Genomic DNA, 20,024 nt, shown 5'->3' on the forward strand with positions numbered 1-20,024 from the left:
TTAAGTATATCTACAGTATTTTTTTGTCTAACACTCTGTGAGGATTTTCAGAGAAGGAAATGCATATGATTATCCCATTAATTGTTTCTTGAGGATTTTTCTTCAGGATGTGATTCCTCTAGATACTTTAATATTACTGTGTCAGTGGTGGGATGGATTTATCTTTTTGTCACTGAAAACAGCCTCCTTTGTGTTTGCAAACTGTCAGGTCCTCCTTCGTCCTTCTTAATCCCAGTTCTTTGTTGTTTCTGACGACATGGGGTTCTTCATCTGTTGATTATACTTGGCAAATTCATGTTCATAGAATCACAGTATGGTTTGGGCTGGAAGGGACAGCTCCCACTAGATCAGTTGCCTCGGGGCTGATCCAGTCTGACCTTGAACCCCTCCAGGGATGGGGCAGCCACGGCTTCTCTGTGCAACCTGTTCCAGTGTCTCACCACCCCCACAGAAAAGAATTTTTTCTTTGTATCCAATCTAAATCTGTATTCTTTTTGTTTAAAACCGATGCTCCCTGGTAAAGAGAAGCTCCCCTGAAGGGAGCCACTGCTGCTGGGCAGAGCTGAGCCGTGGGCAAAGTGTGTGTATCTACATGTGTGGAGAAGGATGGATTATAGGATGATGGATTGTTTTTCTCAGTGTTTTAAAAGCCATCACTAAAAGTATTTTGAATGGAATAGGTTTTAGTTTTCTGTTTAAAAAAAATCCTGGAAAGTTAGGATTAATGTTTAACTTCTCAGAAGTTATTATCATCAGATACGTCTCCTCAGTACTGTGAATTCTAAGTTGCATTTCTTTTTCTTGTTTCTTTTTTTTTTTCCCCCTTCACTGTAATTCACAGCTTTTAGAAATAAACTGGACTGGACTGACCAATCTTCTGGATGTTCCAGGGCTGAAGTGAGTATATGCAAAGCTGTATTTGATATTCAGTTTCTTCCCTCTCACCCTCCTCCTTCCAGCAGTCCCCATAAAACCCAGAATAACAAATGGCTCTGAGCATTTCTTTCTTAGTTTAGAACTAAGTGAAATCACTCAATATGAAGGCAGTGATTGTGTATAAATACATCAAAAGTATCACTAGTGCATCTTGCTAAAAGGAAGCAAGGAAACTAAGACAGTCTTGCAGCAGTTCTCTGAAATAATATTTACAAAATACGAGTTTTAAATCCCCCCCTTTTTTTTTTTTAGTATTCTCAGCCTTTCCAGATGTCCAGAATCTCTTGGATTTCCTATCCACCATCTCCTAGGACAGCAAAAAGGCAGAGCCTTATTTGATTTTTCAGGCCATTTTGTTCACAACATCTTGGCTTGCGTTTTTTCATGCTGATAAATCTGCAGTTGCTTATGTGAAGTTAGTAAGGAATACCTTTAGGACTGTAATGAAGTCAAATAAACTTTCTAATCTCTTTGAGTGCTTGCTTTTAAGGCTTTCAGTTTGTAATGTGATGATCAAATGGAGTGGCAAAAGCATTAACCATATGTAGTTGGAGAAAACACCTCTTTAGAGCTTTTAGAAATAGCAAATGATAAAACCACAAAGAAAAAAGCAGAAGTTCAGAAGGAAAACGAATTGTTTTGTCACTGCAGTTCTGAGAAGATTAAATCCATGAATACCTTAATAGTTATCAAAATTATAATAGTTACCCAGGGGCTTTTTAATACTGAGACAGTGTCTAAGATGATAGTAAGTGGATGTGATACACACTTAGGTTTTGTGACTGGCTCTTTTGTTTGCTCCCTCGCACTCAAGTGTTAGCTGATTCCAGATTTATTTTTAATATCCAGAACAAAGACTTTGAATTCAGATACTAAATTAATCCTTCAGGGTGCAGTTGCACTCCTGAGGTGATTTCTGGTTTGCTTTGGCATGTGAAGCCATTGCATGGAATCCCCGTTGAACAGCTTGAAATTGGAAGTTGCATTAATTAGGCTAATGGTTGCAGGAATTGCTCATGTTTTAAGCCCGTTTAAGACAGCCTCCATTGGAAAAGCTTTTCTTGATGAGTGAGAAAATGGCTTCCAAAGTACAGGTCCTGAGTAACGATCTGCTCTTCTGAGGTAGCACTGAGAAATCTACATTTAGTACTTCAGCTTACGAGGCTCCTGAGATGTGTATCATGCTACATATTTGCCTGACAGGAAACGTGAAAACCTGAAATGTAAACAAAGTCTCATTAGGTATCTCAAGTTTATGGTTTCCAGAGCAACCAGGCTTGGTGTATAATGGTGCTGCCTAGATGTGGTATGGTTTCTATAGTAACTGTATCTGAGATGACTCATGCTCTGCGTCTCCTGTAGATTTCTTCAGTGCTGTATTTGCTTTTCTTATCTGTATAGATGGATGTGTATTTTGGTGTGACAGCTTGGCATGCTGTTGTTGTTACAAACAGCAACGACCAGGAGATTGCTGCTGCCACAGGCACATTTCTCATCCCGTGGCTGTCAGGTGCACATCACTTATTCACACCCTGCAGAAGTCTTCTACTAAGTGAATTTCTGCATTTGCTACTGGAAGTTTGTGTCAGCTGTGAACGACTTCCATTATTCTTTCTATATGGCTCCGCAAGGGGAAGGACACAAAAGCAGTTCATATTCTATCAATATTGCTTATGGAAGAATGGAATTAAAAATCTCAGGGAGGGAGGTCCAGTAGTGGGAGTGCTCCAGTGCTGTCAGAAGGGGATGTGGGTCACAGGAAAATGAGCTCTGTTGTGGTCGGTTGAGATGCAGTAAGATTACTTTGTCAACTCAGAGATGTGCTACAGAGATGTCTCTACAGTATGAGCAGAAGATAATAGAGGAAAGAAATGCATAGCTGCTAATTCTTTAAATAAAATTTAGGGAGAACTGAATAGAGAGCCAGCAGTTGAGTTGTTAACTGCTAGTTATTTTTCTGCAGTGAAACTGAGCTTACTATAATAAAGTACCTGAAGCACTTCCCATTTCTCTCATTTGAATGAGCTAAAAAAATAATAATTGTACCAAGGATCAATGACCAAAACACTCAAAGACTGCACTATCAACAGAGGTTTTACATTGCCATAAGGATTTACATGCACACTACTGAGTCTATTGCTGCTGAGTGACTTGCTGCTATTCCCCATAGGTTAAACTTTTTAATTTAAGTAATGGAATTAAAAAAGTCTGGTTTTTATTTTGTAATCATAGAGAATACTTTTCATCTGGGAGCATCCACAGTGGAAGGTGTCATGTTATATAAAGTTCATGGGTACTCCATGTTTTTAATGACTAAACACCAATTCATTTTCATCTAAATTTCTCTGCTGTTTTAGCAAAGTGCTAAAACATCGGTGGCATTCATAAATAGAAAACTTGATGTTTAACAGTACAGAGCTGAGAAAGTTTGAAAAGCACCCGTGTGTCACTGTGATACCTAAAGGGAGCTGCTCTGTGTGAAAACACGATTATCTTGTGGTAGTGTGTTTAAGAATTACTGAAACTATAAATCCGTAGGGTTTAACATTCCTGTACGTTAGCCAAACAAGGTGGTATCTCTTCTGAAAGACCTTGGCTGTGCCTGTTGTATCAGTGGCATTGGTTGTGGTGTGGGGTTTTTTTATTTTTACTTTTTTACAAAGTGAGCATTAGTGTCACATTTAGAGGGCAATAGCATGTTTTCTTCTAGACTGGAAGTAATAAACATAGCAAACACGCTACAGTGCAGCACTCAGAGCTCAGCTGGTTAGTATTTGAGGTTAACTGGTAATACTCCACCCATAACAGTTCAGTCTGTAATCACAGGTTCCTCTTGTCTCACCAGTATGCATTTATTTAGCTATGTCTATTGGATCCTAGAAGCCTCTCATTACTGGCTACAATTTGGATGTCAGGGGGATGTTCTTCACAGGGAGAGTGGCGAGGTGCTGGCACGGGCTGCCAGGAGAGGCTGTGCGTGCTTCATCCCTGGAGGTGTTCAGGACCAGGTTGGATGGGGCCCTGGCAGCCTGGTCTGGTGCCAGAGCTGGAGGTTGGTGGCCCTGCTTGTGGCAGGGGGTTGGGACTTGGTGATCCTTGGGGTCCCTTCCAGCCTGAGCCATTCTATGAAAATTGCTCGAGAATCTACTTCTAGTCTTCACAGAAATTGTACCTAGCACATCTTAACTCCTTTATTTAGCTGGCAACCAATCACTGGCTGAAATAAGTTGCCTGTAGTTCATGATGCCTGCAGTATTTTTGTATTGTTTTCTCTGGGAAGCCCTCTAACATTACTGGCCTTACCCCAGTCCCTTGTTGTATGTAGAGCTGTACCAATCCTGTTCTGCCTTGTGGCAGTTGTGGCAGTACAGCTGCTGGTATTGGACAGTGTACTACTGGTTTGTGTCAGTTCAGAGCCAGACTGGGTGAACTCTTAGCTTATGAAACCTTTTCTGACTGGGGATCTGAGTTTAAGTGATTCATTACCGCTGTGTTTGTGCCTCCACTCCCTTTTTACCAGCACAAAACCTGTTTTCCCTCCCTAGGCTATATTTTATTTGTCCACAAAGCATGCTTCCTTTGTGTTTCTGTTTAAATGACAGTCCTAGCTCAAGAGGACAGCTTGTTTTGTAACAATGCAACAGTGGGTAGCCAAACTTTCAGGGGCAGTTATTGCTGACGTGTGAAAGTAGTTTAACAGTTAACATCTGCTTGGTTCCCTGCAACGCGGACAAGAAGACTTATGCAATAGCCCTTCACTCTGAGTGGCTTTGGAAGGGGGATGGGAACTTGGAGAACTGCATGTTCGCGTCTTTGGGTTCTGCTATTCGGCATCAGCTGCCTCCACCTGGTGGCTGTTTTGGCAGGAGTCCTTTAGTTAAAAAGGATGTTTGAAGGCCAGATTTGACTTCTGCCTCAACAACGGGCAAATATTTGTCCATGTCGTTCGTTAATCAGCAAAAAGGTAAAATGTAGCTGTTGAACATAGCAGCTTTTTACTCTGCACTGATTTCCCTGAAGTCCCGTTCATCAGTGACAAAAACCACTGTTAGCTTCTAGAAAAAAATACAGTAATACTTAGGCTTTTTTCAGTGTGTTTCTTAAGTGTATAAAAGAAAAAAGGATTTTGGATGTTACTGCGATTATTAAGTTTCAGACTTGAGCTGTCTTAGTGTGACATGTTTAATTCTTGTGAAGTAACTGAGGATTATTTTCTCTGACAGTGGCTTATCAGATACAATAATATTGGATATAATATCCAACTACCTGGTCCTTCCAAATAGGATTACAGTCCCCCTTGTCAGTGAAGTGCAGATTGCTCAGCTGCGGTTTCCTATACCAAAGGTAAACGTGTTCCTGTTAATAGTAATAATTAAGCATTCATTTTCTTCTGCAGTAGTAATTGTCTCAGGCATTCACATCTGTATGAATTTCAAAATATAGTTATCATGATGGTACAAGTTACCTTGAATCTCATTATTTAAATAACTCAATTTATAAACTGTTAGGGAATTTGATAATGACACCAAGAAGGATTTCTTTTGTTTTGCTCTGTGTTTTACACACTACCTGTAAAATGTAGTTCTAGTTCACCTGTATAGATAAAAAATTTAGTGTGTGTTTTCCATTATCACTACAGAGTGAAGTGCTGTTTATTTGAATGTTTTCACTACTTGCTGCTGCTCCTATCCGATGGCGTGGCAGTTTCTGGTACAGCTGGCATGCTTCTGATTGCTAACGACAGTTTTCAGGAATCTGAATCCCAGCTCTGCTGTGGTATTTCCCCATCCACAGTATGTCCAAACTATGCTTCATGTTAAGGAAACTGCTATGGAAATTATAAATATTTACACTGCTTAAATTCGTAATCATATAGGGTTTCAGATCACTACATAACTGATCTTATTTTTTTCAGGGTGTTGTGAGGATACATTTTATTGAAGCTCAGGACTTGGAGGGTAAAGATACTTACCTAAAAGGGATTGTCAAAGGCAAATCAGATCCTTACGGAATCATTCGTGTGGGCAACCAGATTTTCCAAAGCAAGGTCATCAAAGAAAATCTCAATCCGAAATGGAATGAAGTTTATGAGGTACAATCAATAAAAATAGTCTTGGTTTGCATTCTGTGAAGTTGTTTTCTGTAATTTCTTTTCTAAAGAAAACACTACGCATATTTCCTTGAGAAACTTCTTGACGTTTCCCTCTGAGAGCCCCAAGTTCTACAACAAAGCAGAAATTCTCAATTGTTGTATGTTCTTTTTGTCCATTCTTAACACCCATAACTCTGAAAAACCATTCAGTCTTTTAATACTGCCATTATCAGATCACTTCTGGAAAGCTCCTATGCTCACTTAACTCATAAAATGGTGTTTTAAAACATATTGTATCACAGGTTTTTTGTTGCTGTGCCGTTTGACAAAATCAGTCAGTTTTACCATTGGCAGTACTTGTCTTACTGTTCTTCCAGGCCTTAGTATATGAACACCCGGGGCAGGAGTTAGAGATTGAGCTCTTTGATGAAGATCCAGACAAAGATGACTTCCTTGGAAGGTAATTTTTGTGGAGAATATGTATGTAGGTATTGGAAAAATATTAAATTTTTGATGTCATTTTAATTTTCCCCTTTTAGTGTTTCACAGCAGTTGAATTTCTGTTACGTTATTACATTTATATATTTACCTTTTCACATTTTGGTGCTAAGTAGCTTCCTAATTATTTGTACTCTCCTTATATGGAAACATATGCACACAGTTGTGGTATTTTAATATATACACAGATGTATGTTTACATACATATTGGAAAAAAAATAAGGTAAGTCTTATCAATACTCAAAAAAAAAAAAAAAAAAAGGTGTGGTTTTAAAAATGCATTTCATTTTTTAAGGAAATGTACCCTACCTGTCTTAATGCTCTTAAGTTAGCATGAAATGCTAATTACTTCTTCAGGAAAAGTTAGTGTATCTCTGTGTATCTTCTCATCTGTGTAGTTTTTGAATGGCCAGCTCACAGTTTATTTTTCCTCTAAGAGCTGAGTTTAGTAGTTTGGGTAAAGAAAAAATATTGCTGTAGTGCTTTTGCAAACAGCACTCACTCTTAGGCTCCATAGGCCTGCCTTTAGTATTTACCCATAAACATTTCAGGGTTTTAGTCAGCTTCTGTCTCCAGTAATTTGTCACCTTTATTTCTTGCAGAGTTTTGGAGCTTCCAATTGTTGCTTTCCATACAGAGTAGAGCTCCCTTATCTTTCCAGCTCCTTCTCTCTTTACAGGAGCAACAGTACCTACTTCTCTTCTCATTTAAATAAAGAAGTAGGTAGTACAAAGGCTTCTTTTCTTTGCACTTCCCTAATCTTACACTGAAGTGGTGGGGGGTTGAAAGTGGCAACTCGGTCATGATGTCTGTATCAGTACTAGTAAAATAAAAAGCCAAGGCAAATGTTCATGCACTAGCATCCGTTTGTATGCGCTGTTTAATTTGTGCAGATTCCCTGGTGCACTCTTGGCTTGTGCCAGCTAGCACTTTCCCAGACCATTCTAAAACAGAGATTTGGTCATGTGTCTGGGGGTATTTCCAGTGGGTAGTTTGGTTGTGGTCACTGTTTGGAGAGTTTTGTCGTATGTCCATTAGCCATATTTTGCTGGTTTCTCCCTCAGCTGCAGGCATTTTCTATCATTCTGCATTCCTTCTGGCTCAGCCATTTCATTCCCTACTTTCCTTCTTTCTTTCTCAGGGGCTAAAAGAATAGTATTGTTCTGCTCTTTTGCTCTCACTGGAAGCCTGGATATCCAACGAGAACAGGGTGGGGTTTGAGCTCTGTGGTTTTTTGGCACTTCTCTAAAACACCATACTTGTGTTGTTTTTTTTTCCCCCTAGTTTGATGATAGATTTAATTGAGGTTGAAAAGGAGCGACTTTTAGATGAGGTAAGCGTTGGTTATGTTATTTTTCTTTAAACAAAAGGAGAAAAAAAAAGCCCAAACGGAACATATGTTGTACATTTAGTTCTTTTCCTGTAGCTGTGTGCTTGAGTAACCCTAATGCCAGAGAAATAGATTCCACAGCGCAGTGCAGTAGTTTAAGGATAGCTGATGGCTGGGAATGATGGCATTCTTCTTACTCTTCCTCTGCCTTTGAGTTTAAGATTTTCAGTATATGAATGCAGTGACCTCAGTGTTTAGAGTGAGGGCTCTTTCTTGGATTAACTACTGGATTAACTGCTTTTAGACTTAAACTAATTACACTAATTAGAAGAAGAGTAATGTGTAAGAGCAGCTTTACAGTAATGTTACTCAGGGTTTGTGTTTGCAGATCAGATCTAAAGAACTCAAAGAATTCTTTTGACATTAAAAAAAATGGTTTAACAAATCAGATGTTTTGGGGTTTTTTTTGTGTTTTGCATATTTCAACTCCAGTAGTTCTGCAGCCGTAGCATTTCCTACATTTCCTGAAGAGCCAGCTACAGTTAGCTATTTCTGTGGTGTCAGGTTATTTCACGTTGCTTTGCTTAACTTTCAGTGGTTTACTTTGGATGAGGTGTCCAAAGGAAAATTGCACTTAAAACTGGAATGGCTCACATTGATGCCAACAGCAGAAAACCTAGACAAGGTATTTAAGGAACACATCACTTTCATCACAGTATGTTTGTTGGTTTGTGTTCATTTGAAATGTGTAAGTAATTTATTCTCTAGGTGTAGTGAATTTGGGTAAGTCTCTAACTTGATTTCAAGCGGTCTTTTGTCAGAAATCTTGATTTGAGTTACACCTGTCAACGTACTTTTATGGCATGGGATTTTAAAATGCTCTTTCTCTTTTTTTCTTACTGTTATGGCTTGAAAGAAATGAGCTAACATTTCACTGGACTGGAGATAAAGCTAGCAATGATATATATAATCTTTCCAATATAAAAAGAGATACTTCAGAATTGAGATGGAACTGATGGGAATAGCTACATCTATAAGAAGTCCTAAATAGCTGTTGCACCTGTTTAGAGTTTGTGAATGTTTGTGTTTTGGGAGTTGTTTTTAAAGTACTTCTCAAGAATGGGGCAGAACTAATACCGTGTTATTTGATTTACAGAAAGGCTCACAGTATGTTTCTGGTTTAGGTGTTAACGAGCATTAGAGCTGATAAAGACCAAGCCAATGATGGGCTGTCTTCTGCACTGCTCATTCTGTATTTGGACTCGGCAAGAAATCTGCCTGTAAGTTATATTCTCATGGATACCCTTTCCCCGTGGGCACCTCTTGCTCTTTCCAGCATGTCTTGCTTGGTAGTATGGCACACTGCTTCACTAACACACATTAAGCCATGTGTTCTACACTTCTCTCTTTTCAAAACGTGTAATGTAAGGTCCATATTTCTAGTAGTATGGTCGTGTGTGTGTGTATTTACAGAATAAAACATTACTCTTTAATTAGCGTGATTTTTTTCTTTAAAGAATGCTCCTTTCCTGGACTTGAAAGGCTGCATATTTTTATTATGCAATGTTGTTCATAAATAGTATGGGATCAGCATGAGGAATTTTAGGAACTAACTGGGAAAAGCCCTACTTCCATGAATGCTGGTAGATTTACTTCCTTTGGTGTAGGCAATCTGTGGTACGTTTGAAGGAAATAAAGTCCTTCAACATAAAATTTCAGCTGTGTTGTTGATATTGCAGTGGCAGGATATTTGTGTGAGATTTGTCAGGTTGCCATTAGAAATAATTGGCTCGTGTAAATAGCTTCTCCAGCAAATACTTACAGGCTTTGTCATAAATGTTAGGGTTTTTTTCCTTCTTATTTTAAATATTCTACAACAGTCTTCCTCCATCAGAATGGTTCGATTGCGAGCCTTGAGTTAACCTCCTTTGTGAGGCAGTATTTTCACTTCAGTGTCTTAATCAGTACTTGGGACTAGTAGATCTCTGAACTGTAGGGTGCAGCAGGAGGAAGTTCCTCACAGAGCTCACCAACTCAGTAATTTGGGAACACGATCTCAAATTTCTTATTGCTCTGTCTCAAGCTCTGCTTACAGTATAGGAATAAGGATGGTCACAGTGTGGGACCTGTTTATTCCCTTCCTTTTCTGCTCTGCCAGGCCATAGAAGTAGTCACACAGAAAACTCAGAATTTAATTGCAAGTTACTCACTGTCCAGTAATGTGTTCCAAGAATATAACGAAAAGTAGTAAAGAAAATTACATTTATATCAATAATAAATACAACACTGTGTTAAATTCACATTGCACAAAAAACAGATGTGAGAGGTTTTCTGATTAGGTAAGTGGGGATAAAATACCAGAGGATGAGTTCATCACGTGGCAGGACTGGAAGGTTTTCCACAGATTCTGTAGCAGCAGTAATCAGATCCTACCAGAGATCTCCTTAATAAAATGCAGCAAATAATAGTGCAGGCAGCCTTGTAATGTCCATTTGTATGTGATGTGGAGCAGCAGTTATGAGACTAAACATGGAAGTCTGTTAACTTTCAATGTTGTATTTGTTGACTGGGTTAATGGATTAAATATTATATACGTTATGTATTACAAATGTATAATATAATAGTAAAATTAATTGCTCTTTAGGAGCAGAAGCTAAAAGACAAGGAAGTCTCGCTTAAAATTATGCTCTTTATTAATAGTTTTGAGGACTTCTGTCCACAATGTCTGTGCTAAAGTTGAGATATTTTCTGGGTGATTAAGAACATTTTATTACTTCCAGTGTTGTTTTAAGTAATTGCCAATCACTGGTACATTTTAGTTGTGGCATTAGCCTTGCTTTGTTTGAGTTACAGTGGATCATAGCTTTCTCTTTTACTACTTTTTTCACTGTTAGTTGTGAACTTGTGAACACTGGGATGGTTTATCAGAAATATGTTTTGTGTGAAAAGGTAAACCAAAAAAGTACTGTTAATTAATGAAAAGGACTTACCTTAGTGGGCTCCAGGAAGTTGATTAACAAATTAAACTATTCATAATGACAAATATTTGTTATCTGCTGTTTTCTCTGGAATCCTTTGACTGTTTTCTTTAACTTTCTTGTGTAGTAAAGCTGCTTAAGCATTCATTCTGCCACAATCCCATCACTCTGCTTTCTCCTTCCATTTCCATCTTCCTAAGAGTATCTACGAGGGAAACTTTGGGTGTGGATACTTAAAAGAGAGGAGAGCATCGGGACTAGTCTTTTGTGAAAACACTACCTCACTCTATAGAGCACTATTTGTGAGTTCTCTGGTATTATTTGTATTGTACCTTTAATCTGCCAGAGTGTGGATTAGTGCTACTAAAGCCACTCACTCTAGTGGAATGAGAGCATGCAATTTGTTTTGCTGCATGGTTTCAACAAGTGTGCGTTGTTTTTTGTGCTATTTTTCTTGCATTTTGAAGCCTATTTAAATTTCATTGGTCAGCATATCATTGGGTAAGTAACCAACTTTATGATTAAAAACCCAATATAAGTTTTATAATTAAAGCTCTTACATTTAACTCAAATTGGTGATTCATTTTGAGAAATAAAACGCATACTCTCCTAGCACGCTGGATGCTGGTCAGCTGTTGGTTTGTACTGCAGAGAAATGAAACAGTAACAAATAACTGAAGCCAACATCCATGCTGTTTCTTGAAGTCGTGATGCGCTCAATGTTTGCAAGAACTTGCAACCTCTCACACACGTTTGAGTGTTGCTTCAAAAATTTAAGAAAGGATGTGGTTCTTTGTGCATCCCAGACTCTAAAATTCCCTTGTAAATTCTGTTTCACTCCATATTGCTCCTTGTTTTGCAAATTCCCAAGCTCCTTTTTTTTTTTCTCCCCTTCCCTCCCCCCCGGTTAGTCTGTGGTCATTTAAATCCAAGCTAGGGAGAACCGTGAGTATTTTTCACTTGAATTCAGCATTACATGGTTGTTGCAAACTGATGAGCCCGTGAACACTTATGTCTGTAAACATGACCATGGTATCCCCAGAAAGAATGGGTTTCTGTTCAGAATAAAAACTCTCGCCAGAAAGTTATGCCACTGCAGATAGTGCAGGTTTCATTTGTTGCCTGCTACTTTCGTTTCAAGTCATGAACATTGTTTTAAGCACATTCTTCTTCCCCCAATAAACCAGCAGAACAGAATCCTTTTCTTGGTCCTTTCAGTTAGTTTCTGTGTAGCAGTTCATCTGAAAGTGTCAAAACCCTTGCATCCATTACCAAATTCTGTTAAAATTTAATGTATAAGATATGCAATTACTACCACAGACATTTATATTTGTGGGGAAATACACATATAGGTGTTGTAAGGATTCAAACAACATACTGTATGCTGCAGTAGTCTCAGTAATAAAACATAAGTAGATGCTGCTGTAGTTATAAAAAGTGTAGATATAAGAAAATAATCAGCAATTTTGATAAAGGCAAAGTCCTGGTGCTTCTGTCAGTCTTAGGGTCACTGTGTGACAGTGTGTCAGGTGGATAGGACCTGTTCAGACAAAGCTTTCCAAAGCCCTGAAGCTCTCTTGAAGTCAGTGCGTAACTGTTTTAAGATAGCTGTGTCTGTTGCTCCAGCAGTGCTGTTCCTGTGCTCGTTCTGCAGTTGCATGGGCACCAGATTGCAGCAAGCAGGAGACAATTCTGGACTGCAGGGCAGGAGGAGGAGAGGACTGTCTGGGCTGGAGATAACAGCTTCAGCACAGTTGTACAACCACACCTTGTCTTCAAGGGCCTCTTTAAATTCGAGGTCTTACGCAAACATTCACACCTCTGAGTTCAGGTGTATAATTGATGTGTCTGAGTTATTTTTTGTGGGTGTGTATGTGCTTAGTGGCCATTAAAAAGGAGGTTCACTTTATATGGAGGAGAGGAAAATCCAAAGTCCTGACCTGAGCACTCCTTTCTAGATACTTTTGTGGATTGCTGGGATTGAGAACTCCTAATTTGAATATTTACACATTTAAATCTGATTTATCTGAAGTTAAAGAATTTGAGTAGTGTTCTTAGTATAATTTCTGAAAATGCATAACACTATTGTTATGATACGTTATCATTAGTTCATGAGATGTTTGTTGTATGTATAACTTACAAGTTATCCATATTTTGAATCAGCTCTTACAGATCAGTGGTTGTCTTCTCGTCATCAGCTGAGATGTAGAAACTTCTAAAACACCATTTGAACTGCAGACAAGAATTAGTGAGTTAAAATAAGTGATAAGTTGTACACTGAAGCATATCACATTAACATCTGGTTTAATAATAAAGCAGCTTGTTAGCTGCCATGTAATGTGGGTTTGCTGTAGGATTTACTACAGGTGTCACTGGCCACTACAGAATGCTAGCCTAACGATTTATTCCACTGTTGTGGTTATTGGTGTAGTTTTTGGGTAACTGTAGAGTGTAGTTTTTTTCCATGTAACACTCAGAACCGTAGCAGAACAATTTTGACGCCCAAGACAAGTCCTTTATTGGCTTTTTGTTGTTGTTGTTTTTTTTTTTACTGAATATTCCTATTTCTTCTCCTAGCCTCCTCCCTCCAAGCCTTTTGGCTACCTTCCTTGTGGACCTGTAGCTTGTGCCCTGAAGTCTGGCTTAAACATGTTTGCCCCAGCTGATACCCCTCGTGGCCATATCCCTTGGCCTGTCCTTGCTATGATTCCAGAGGAACTGAGATGTGCTCGATAGCCACGAACCATTGGCTGCCTCCCTTTATAATTGCTGGGGGCTTTTAAAATTCTTTGAAACAGTAACATGGGAGAACAAAGATGTCAACATGCAGAGGAAGGATTGCCAAGTTTGAGGGGCAGTTTGGAATCATAGAATTCAAAGCGATCTGGATAAAATGCAGATATATAATGCAAAAAACCAGGCTGCTTTTCAATAGAAGACATTTCCTACACCCACGTCAGTATGGGCTGGGAGCTGCTGTCTGATAGATAGCCCTAAAGAAACAGCTGTGCAGCTATGAAACAAATGTTGTGTTGATTATAGAAAGACGAGCGTAGCCTGTAAGGTGTATGGACTGGTACTTGTGATCTGCTTAGGTGTTAGTAGGGCCCTGATTCTGGACACAGCAATGTAGAGTGGAGATCAATTAAAATCTGGAAGGCAGCAATAATGATAATGAGAGACTAGAAAATGTGACTAACAGAGAGGATGGGTTTAGCCTTAAGAGGCAGAGCTGAAGATGGAATGTAAATGAGACTGCTGCAAAGACAGACTTGTTCATGTTTGTCAAAGAGCAAGAAGCATTGTTTAAATTCAAGGAGGAAATATACCTTTGTTTCCTCTACATTTCTGCTCCAGGAACACCTTTATTTTGGCAGAGCACTAATAATTTTGCTTCTTGTTATCATCCACGTTTTCAAAAATGACATTACACATTTTTTTGCCACATAACTCCAGCTTTTAAATCAGTTACCCCTTGAAACAGAAATTCATGCTTGAAGTGAAGGCAGCTAGAAGTATAATTTTAAGTAAAAAAGATATTCTTTTCTTGAAATAGGTGAATGCTATTGCAAATTTTCTGTATCAATTTTGTAGTTTACGTATATCACCACAAGAACAACATATATCGTTAGTAAAATAAAACGCACAACTTTGCTTAGTTAATAGCAAATAGTCAGAGGTGTTCTGTCATACTACATCAGTTCAGACTTCCCAATATTGTATTTGCACATCTCCAACTGAGTAAACTGTGTTTAACGATTATAGCATTGTCAGTATTTGTAGCACAGTAATTTATCTCACAAAAGAGCTCCTTCATGTAATTATTTGTGAGAGAAACTTCTGTTTTGATACTTAACCCTAGTTCTGGAAAGGTCCACCAAGAAGGCAGCACTTCAGGACTGCAAATGCTCAAAAAAAACCCCAAACTAAAACCAAACCACTGTTTCACGAACTTTATTATTTTTAAAAGTCCTGGTGATGGAAAAAGAAGTGAAAAGCTGTATCTTAGTTTTAAAGCAGTGTACAAACATTCAGAGAGGACAGAAAGCAAAAGCTCTGTCAGATTTTATTTCTTTATTTATTTTTGGGGGCAATTCCTTCATTGTTTTGTTAGAGATGTTGTTGTGGTCTTTTGTTATTTTTTCTTTTTTTTTTGCTTTGTCCTGTGTTTTCATGTAATAATTAACCTAATGAAATTGCTTCATTGCATGACTTTATTAACCCTTCCTGTGTTCATTCTCTCTTGACTTAAAAGCATAATCCATTAGAATTTAACCCTGATGGCTTGAAGAAGTCTGCTGTTCAGAAAGCCCTGAAGGTAAAAGTAACATAGTTGTCCATTTAAGGTCACAGTAGTAATTCAGAATGCACAAACACCTGCAGCGTTTCTCTTCCAGTGGTGGATGGGATTTCTTTAGATCAGTTCAGTTCTATTTTATTTCCAGTTTCAAGAAGTGCTCAAGACTCACTGCACTGGGCTGGGGTGATCTGAGTTTTGCATTGGTTGAGTGGAGTATAGGAACTTTAGGAGGTCATTGTAAAGCAACCCTGAGAACTGATGAGAGAACAGATGTTTCTCTTTGTCAGAGAACAAAGCTGACATGAAAGCTAAGACATCTTTCACATCCTGAACAACGCTTCTGATCAACCCTGAGTGACAAAGCAGTATCTTAACGTGCTTTTGAAATTTTTGTTAGGTATTTTCAGAAGGCTGAAAGCATGTCTTCCATGTGAGTGCTGAATAAATTCAAGCTAGCCATTTGATTTGTAAGACATGGTGTTGAGAGGCAGACTTGGAAGGCGTTAGCCAAGTTCTTAGCTGAAGAACATGGATGATAGGCAAGCTCAGATAGGCTGAATATCCTGTCAACAGCAGATCTGTCAGTGGCAGGTAGTGGGGCACTGTGTGTGTGTGTAGACGTTGCTGCCCGTTTAGCATGAAATAAAATTGTTGCTTATTCTGATACATAAACAGAAATGGTTTTTCTTGCAAACATAAGTAGTTTCTTGGTGTTCTGAAGAAACTTTAAACAACTTTTTATGGATGAAGTAAAAATGGAACAAACTTCGCTTACCATTTTGAACACCACCAGTTAGAGTGCAATCTAGCTTTCTTTGTACTCTTTAAACCTTTGTGTTCCATGACTCTGTTTAGAGCTACATAATTCTGATTAGAAATCATGAAAGAAATGCAGCATTCATCCAAGAAAGGAGTAATTTCCTACCAGCTTTTTTTTCTAAAGGAAAGTATTGCTATAACCAGTGTGTCATGTTAAAATCAGGTAACATTAGTGAAAGTACGATGATGTCAAAGATGTAAATTGAAATCCAAAAATATCTTAAATACTTTTTCTTAAATTTGAAATTATTTGAATTGGTTGTGACCTTACATGCATTAAGCAGATTGTAACTAACTTGCTGTTTGCAATGCCTATGAACGATTTCCTACAGAGTACAGCTCAAAGTACATTATTAACCACGCATACTATATTTTCTAGCCCTTCAGAACTTAATTAACACCTACCTGAGATGATTAACTTTCATGTCTAACTTTCTCACTTTAATTTTTAAGTTAATTTTTTTGAAATAAGTGTGCAGTTTGCAATGTACCTTTGTGTATATAATTTGATTCTAAACTGATGTTTATTTTCACAGTTGATGTAGTGCTATGCAGCTGGTGAGCGAGGCTCAGATATGGCAGATGATTGATTCTCTGATAAAGAGAATCTGGTAGACAGTAAAAATATACATCAGGTACATTATAGTTAATCTTCTTTCTCCCCAGACTGTAAACGGGAGAACATCAGTGTTCTGATATTACTTCCAGTTTAATTATACTACTGCAATGTAAATAAAGTAAGCTTCCCAAGTTTGTGCTTTCTCCATATCTGCCATCTGCATGAAGTTCTCATTTTGCAGTGTTAACTATGCTGCGTGGGTTCTGGGGGTTGTTTTAATGCTCATTAAAAGATACCAGTTTGCACCGTATCAGTTTTATATAAAGAAAACAGGAGTCTAAAACTCCTGTTGAATTCTAGTGGCTTACTTTAGCTTACTCAGAGTAGTTGGACACGTTCGTGTGTTTACTGCTTACTATTGAGACTGCAATTGCAGCCTGTTGAATAAAATTGTACAATATGAAGAACAATAGATGTGCATATAGTAGAATGCAAATGGTCTGTACTTCTAAGAGGAGAACATTTAAGTTTCAGAGGAGGCAATTAGGAGGAAAGTTTATTCTGAGGACAAAGTTTTTGCTTTTTCTTTACCAGTCAGGAAAGAAACTAAACAGCAATCCCAACCCACTTGTTTTGCTGTCAGTTGGACATAAGGCACAGGAAAGTAAGGTAAGTTCCTGCTCTCAATATCTGGTTCTGTCAGTGGGCATTTGGTAGCTCTGTTCATTTGGCATTGGCTGGGAAGTGGTTGAGTGCATTCACTGCACTAAAATGTATCAACAGAACTGAAACTGCCAATGGGAAGCCAAGGATTGAATAGGTACTCAATTCAAGCTGTCGTTGAGCAGAGATCAGATTTATAACTATTTTTAGATGTCCGTTCCCAGTAGGTTATGATCTGCAAATGGGATTTCTACCATAGTGGCTGTTTAAGTAACGCTGTGGGCAAAGAGCAGGCTTCAAGAACACTGATGAGTTTCATGGAGCTGGGGGTCCTGTGGTAGATGAGAAGCTTGACGTGAGCCAGCAGTGTGCGCCTGCAGCCTGGGCTGCATCACAAGCAAGGAGGCCAGCGGGGAGATGGAGGGGATTGTCCCTCTCTGCTCTGCCCTCATAAGGCCCCAGCAGCAATACTGTGTCCAGCCTGGGGTCCCCAATTTAAGAAAGGTGTTGAGCTGTTGGGGCGGGTCCAGAGGAGGGCCACAAAGGTGATCAGAGGGCTGGAGCACCTCTCTAGGAGAGGGAGTTGCACTTCTTCTGTTTGGCAAAGAGACTGGAGGCCTCGTTGCAGCTTTCCAGCACTTGAGGGGAGCTCTTGAGCAGGAGGGAGACTGACTTTTTTCACAGCCTTGACAGTGATATGACAAGGGGGGGATGGCTTTAAACTAAAAGAGGGGAGATTGAGATTAGATATTGGAGGATAATTTTGTACTCAGATATGGTGGTGAAGTACTGGAACAGACTTTCCAGAAGTGTTGTGGTTGCCCCATCTCTGGAAACATCCAAGACCAGGTTGGATGGAGCCCTGGGCAGCCTGATCAGGTGACTGGCAATACTGCCCAGTTCAAGAGAGTTGAAACTGAATGGGCTTAAAGCCTGTCCCTTCTGACCTGAGCCATTCTGTGAAAGGAGGACCTCAGATGAGCCTAAGTACTGTTGTGAATATTTCCAGAAAATGATGTTCCACCACTTCTATGGGCAACCTATTCCAGTGTTTAATTGTTCTCATGCTTAATAAATTATCTAATGTATGCAGACAAATTTTTTACCTTAAGCACCTGATGGTGGTTGCCTCTTGTGCTGTCACAGTGTACCCTTGTGAAAGAGTACCCCCAGCTGATCAGTAGCTTCTTTTCACATAAGTGAGTACTACGATCCAATTGTCCTTGCACATCTTTGTCTCTAAATAAACCCAATTCCTTCAAACCTGTTTCATATGTCAGGTTCTCCAATGCTCTGATTATCTTTATGGTCCTCCAGTGGGCCCTCTCCAGCTGCTTTAATGCCTCTTAAATGGGGAATGGGAAGGATCCAAAACTGATCACAGGCTTACACTGGATCTAAGAAAAAAATTATTTGCAGTCAGGGTGGTGAAGCATAGGTTGCCCAGAGAGGCAATGGATACCCCATTCCTGGAGACACTCAGGGTCAGGCTGGTTGGGACTCCTGATGGAGCTGTAGGTGTCCCTATTCATTGAGGGGGAGTTGGACCAGGTGACCTCTAAAGGCCCCTTTGTGTATTTTGCAAAGATAAATCAAAGCATGTACTCTTGGCACAAGCTTTATTAGACATTTTTTTAATGTATAATTTGTCCCCTTCCTATTTTTCTTTAATTTTAGATTCGGTACAAGACCAATGAACCAGTGTGGGAAGAAAACTTTACTTTCTTTGTACACAATCCCAAAAGACAGGACCTTGAAGTTGAGGTACACTACTCCATTTGTTTAGATACTTTTCTAAGGCATTTCAGTTGCAGTATTCAGATGTTACAGATTGTTATGACATGAATGTCACATTGTGAACACCATTAATTTTATACTTGAAGAGTAGGCAGCGAAATGTTTGTTTGCATTTACAGCTAAAAGTAAAAAAGATTGTAACCAGTGTCTCAGAGCAACGTAACAGTTGATGGTTGTCATATTTAAAAAAAAAAAAAAGGAAGAACAAAAGTAAATAGTGATGTCTGTTTTGAATCTTTACAGTCTTCTCGATTACAGACAGAAATGCTGTTAGGTACAGTTGATTTTTCTTATACTGAGGAGGTCTTTGCTTTATCCAGATATCCCTTTATGCTGTCAACATGCCATTTGCACACTTCCGCTAGCAGTTGTGGGAATTCATTTTGCACAGACCAATTGGAAACCACAGATCAGGGATCAATCAGATGTAGATCTGACAGTTGATTTCCTGTCTTGCTTTTGCTGTAGAAGATGGGGATGAAAGCTGTGGAGCACGTCTGCTGTTTCCTTCTGCACTGTACATTTATGATAGGAATACTTGGCGGATGAACTAAACATATCCCTTATGTTTTAGTGCCTTTGTTATTAAATGAAACGTCATTTCTTTCTCTGAATATTTACAGAGTAGATGATGCCATGTCACTTTGTTTCCGTGTTCCTTCAGGTGAGGGATGAACAGCACCAGTGTTCTCTAGGGAACTTCAAACTGCCTCTAAGCCAGTTGCTGGAGAGCGAGGATTTAACGATGCATCAGCGGTTCCAATTGAGCAACTCTGGTCCTAACAGCACTATAAACATGAAGATTGCACTCAGGGTACTTTTACAGCTTTTCCAATCATAAATATTTAAGCATGTTTATGACTAATATGACTTCTAGTCTCGTAGCCTTATGAAGGAGAGAGAGTACTTTGCCTTGTGTGTGTCACAGTGCTATTGTAGAGAGTAAGCGATAGCATTTTCAGTCCTGGTTTCCTGTCTTAATTTAACACCTTGTCACTAGTACTCTCGAAGCAACAAATGCGTTCCTGGTTTTTGTAGTGTAATAACATTGT

General features: G+C 39.0%; 1 protein-coding gene across 3 annotated transcripts in view; it reads left to right on the plus strand.

Annotated features, from left to right (window-relative positions):
• The window catches only part of ESYT2 (extended synaptotagmin 2), a 67,060-nt gene that overhangs the window by 40,748 nt on the left and 6,288 nt on the right, over positions 1–20,024 (plus strand). The window contains exons 7-17 of one of the 3 annotated variants that reach the window (XM_065731531.1): positions 842–897; positions 5,160–5,280; positions 5,852–6,028; positions 6,406–6,488; positions 7,811–7,859; positions 8,452–8,541; positions 9,041–9,136; positions 11,035–11,136; positions 17,107–17,181; positions 18,853–18,939; positions 19,637–19,786. In XM_065731531.1, the coding sequence (XP_065587603.1) occupies positions 842–897; positions 5,160–5,280; positions 5,852–6,028; positions 6,406–6,488; positions 7,811–7,859; positions 8,452–8,541; positions 9,041–9,136; positions 11,035–11,136; positions 17,107–17,181; positions 18,853–18,939; positions 19,637–19,786 (1,086 nt within the window). Of the gene's footprint in view, positions 1–841; positions 898–5,159; positions 5,281–5,851; positions 6,029–6,405; positions 6,489–7,810; positions 7,860–8,451; positions 8,542–9,040; positions 9,137–11,034; positions 11,137–15,089; positions 15,153–17,106; positions 17,182–18,852; positions 18,940–19,636; positions 19,787–20,024 lie in introns of all 3 variants that reach the window. The other 2 variants (XM_065731532.1, XM_065731533.1) reach the window with 2 other exon arrangements.

This window comes from Cyrtonyx montezumae, unplaced genomic scaffold (assembly GCF_038088225.1).
Source record: "Cyrtonyx montezumae isolate F1298 unplaced genomic scaffold, pur_monq_1.0 scaffold_14, whole genome shotgun sequence".
NCBI lineage: Eukaryota > Metazoa > Chordata > Aves > Galliformes > Odontophoridae > Cyrtonyx > Cyrtonyx montezumae.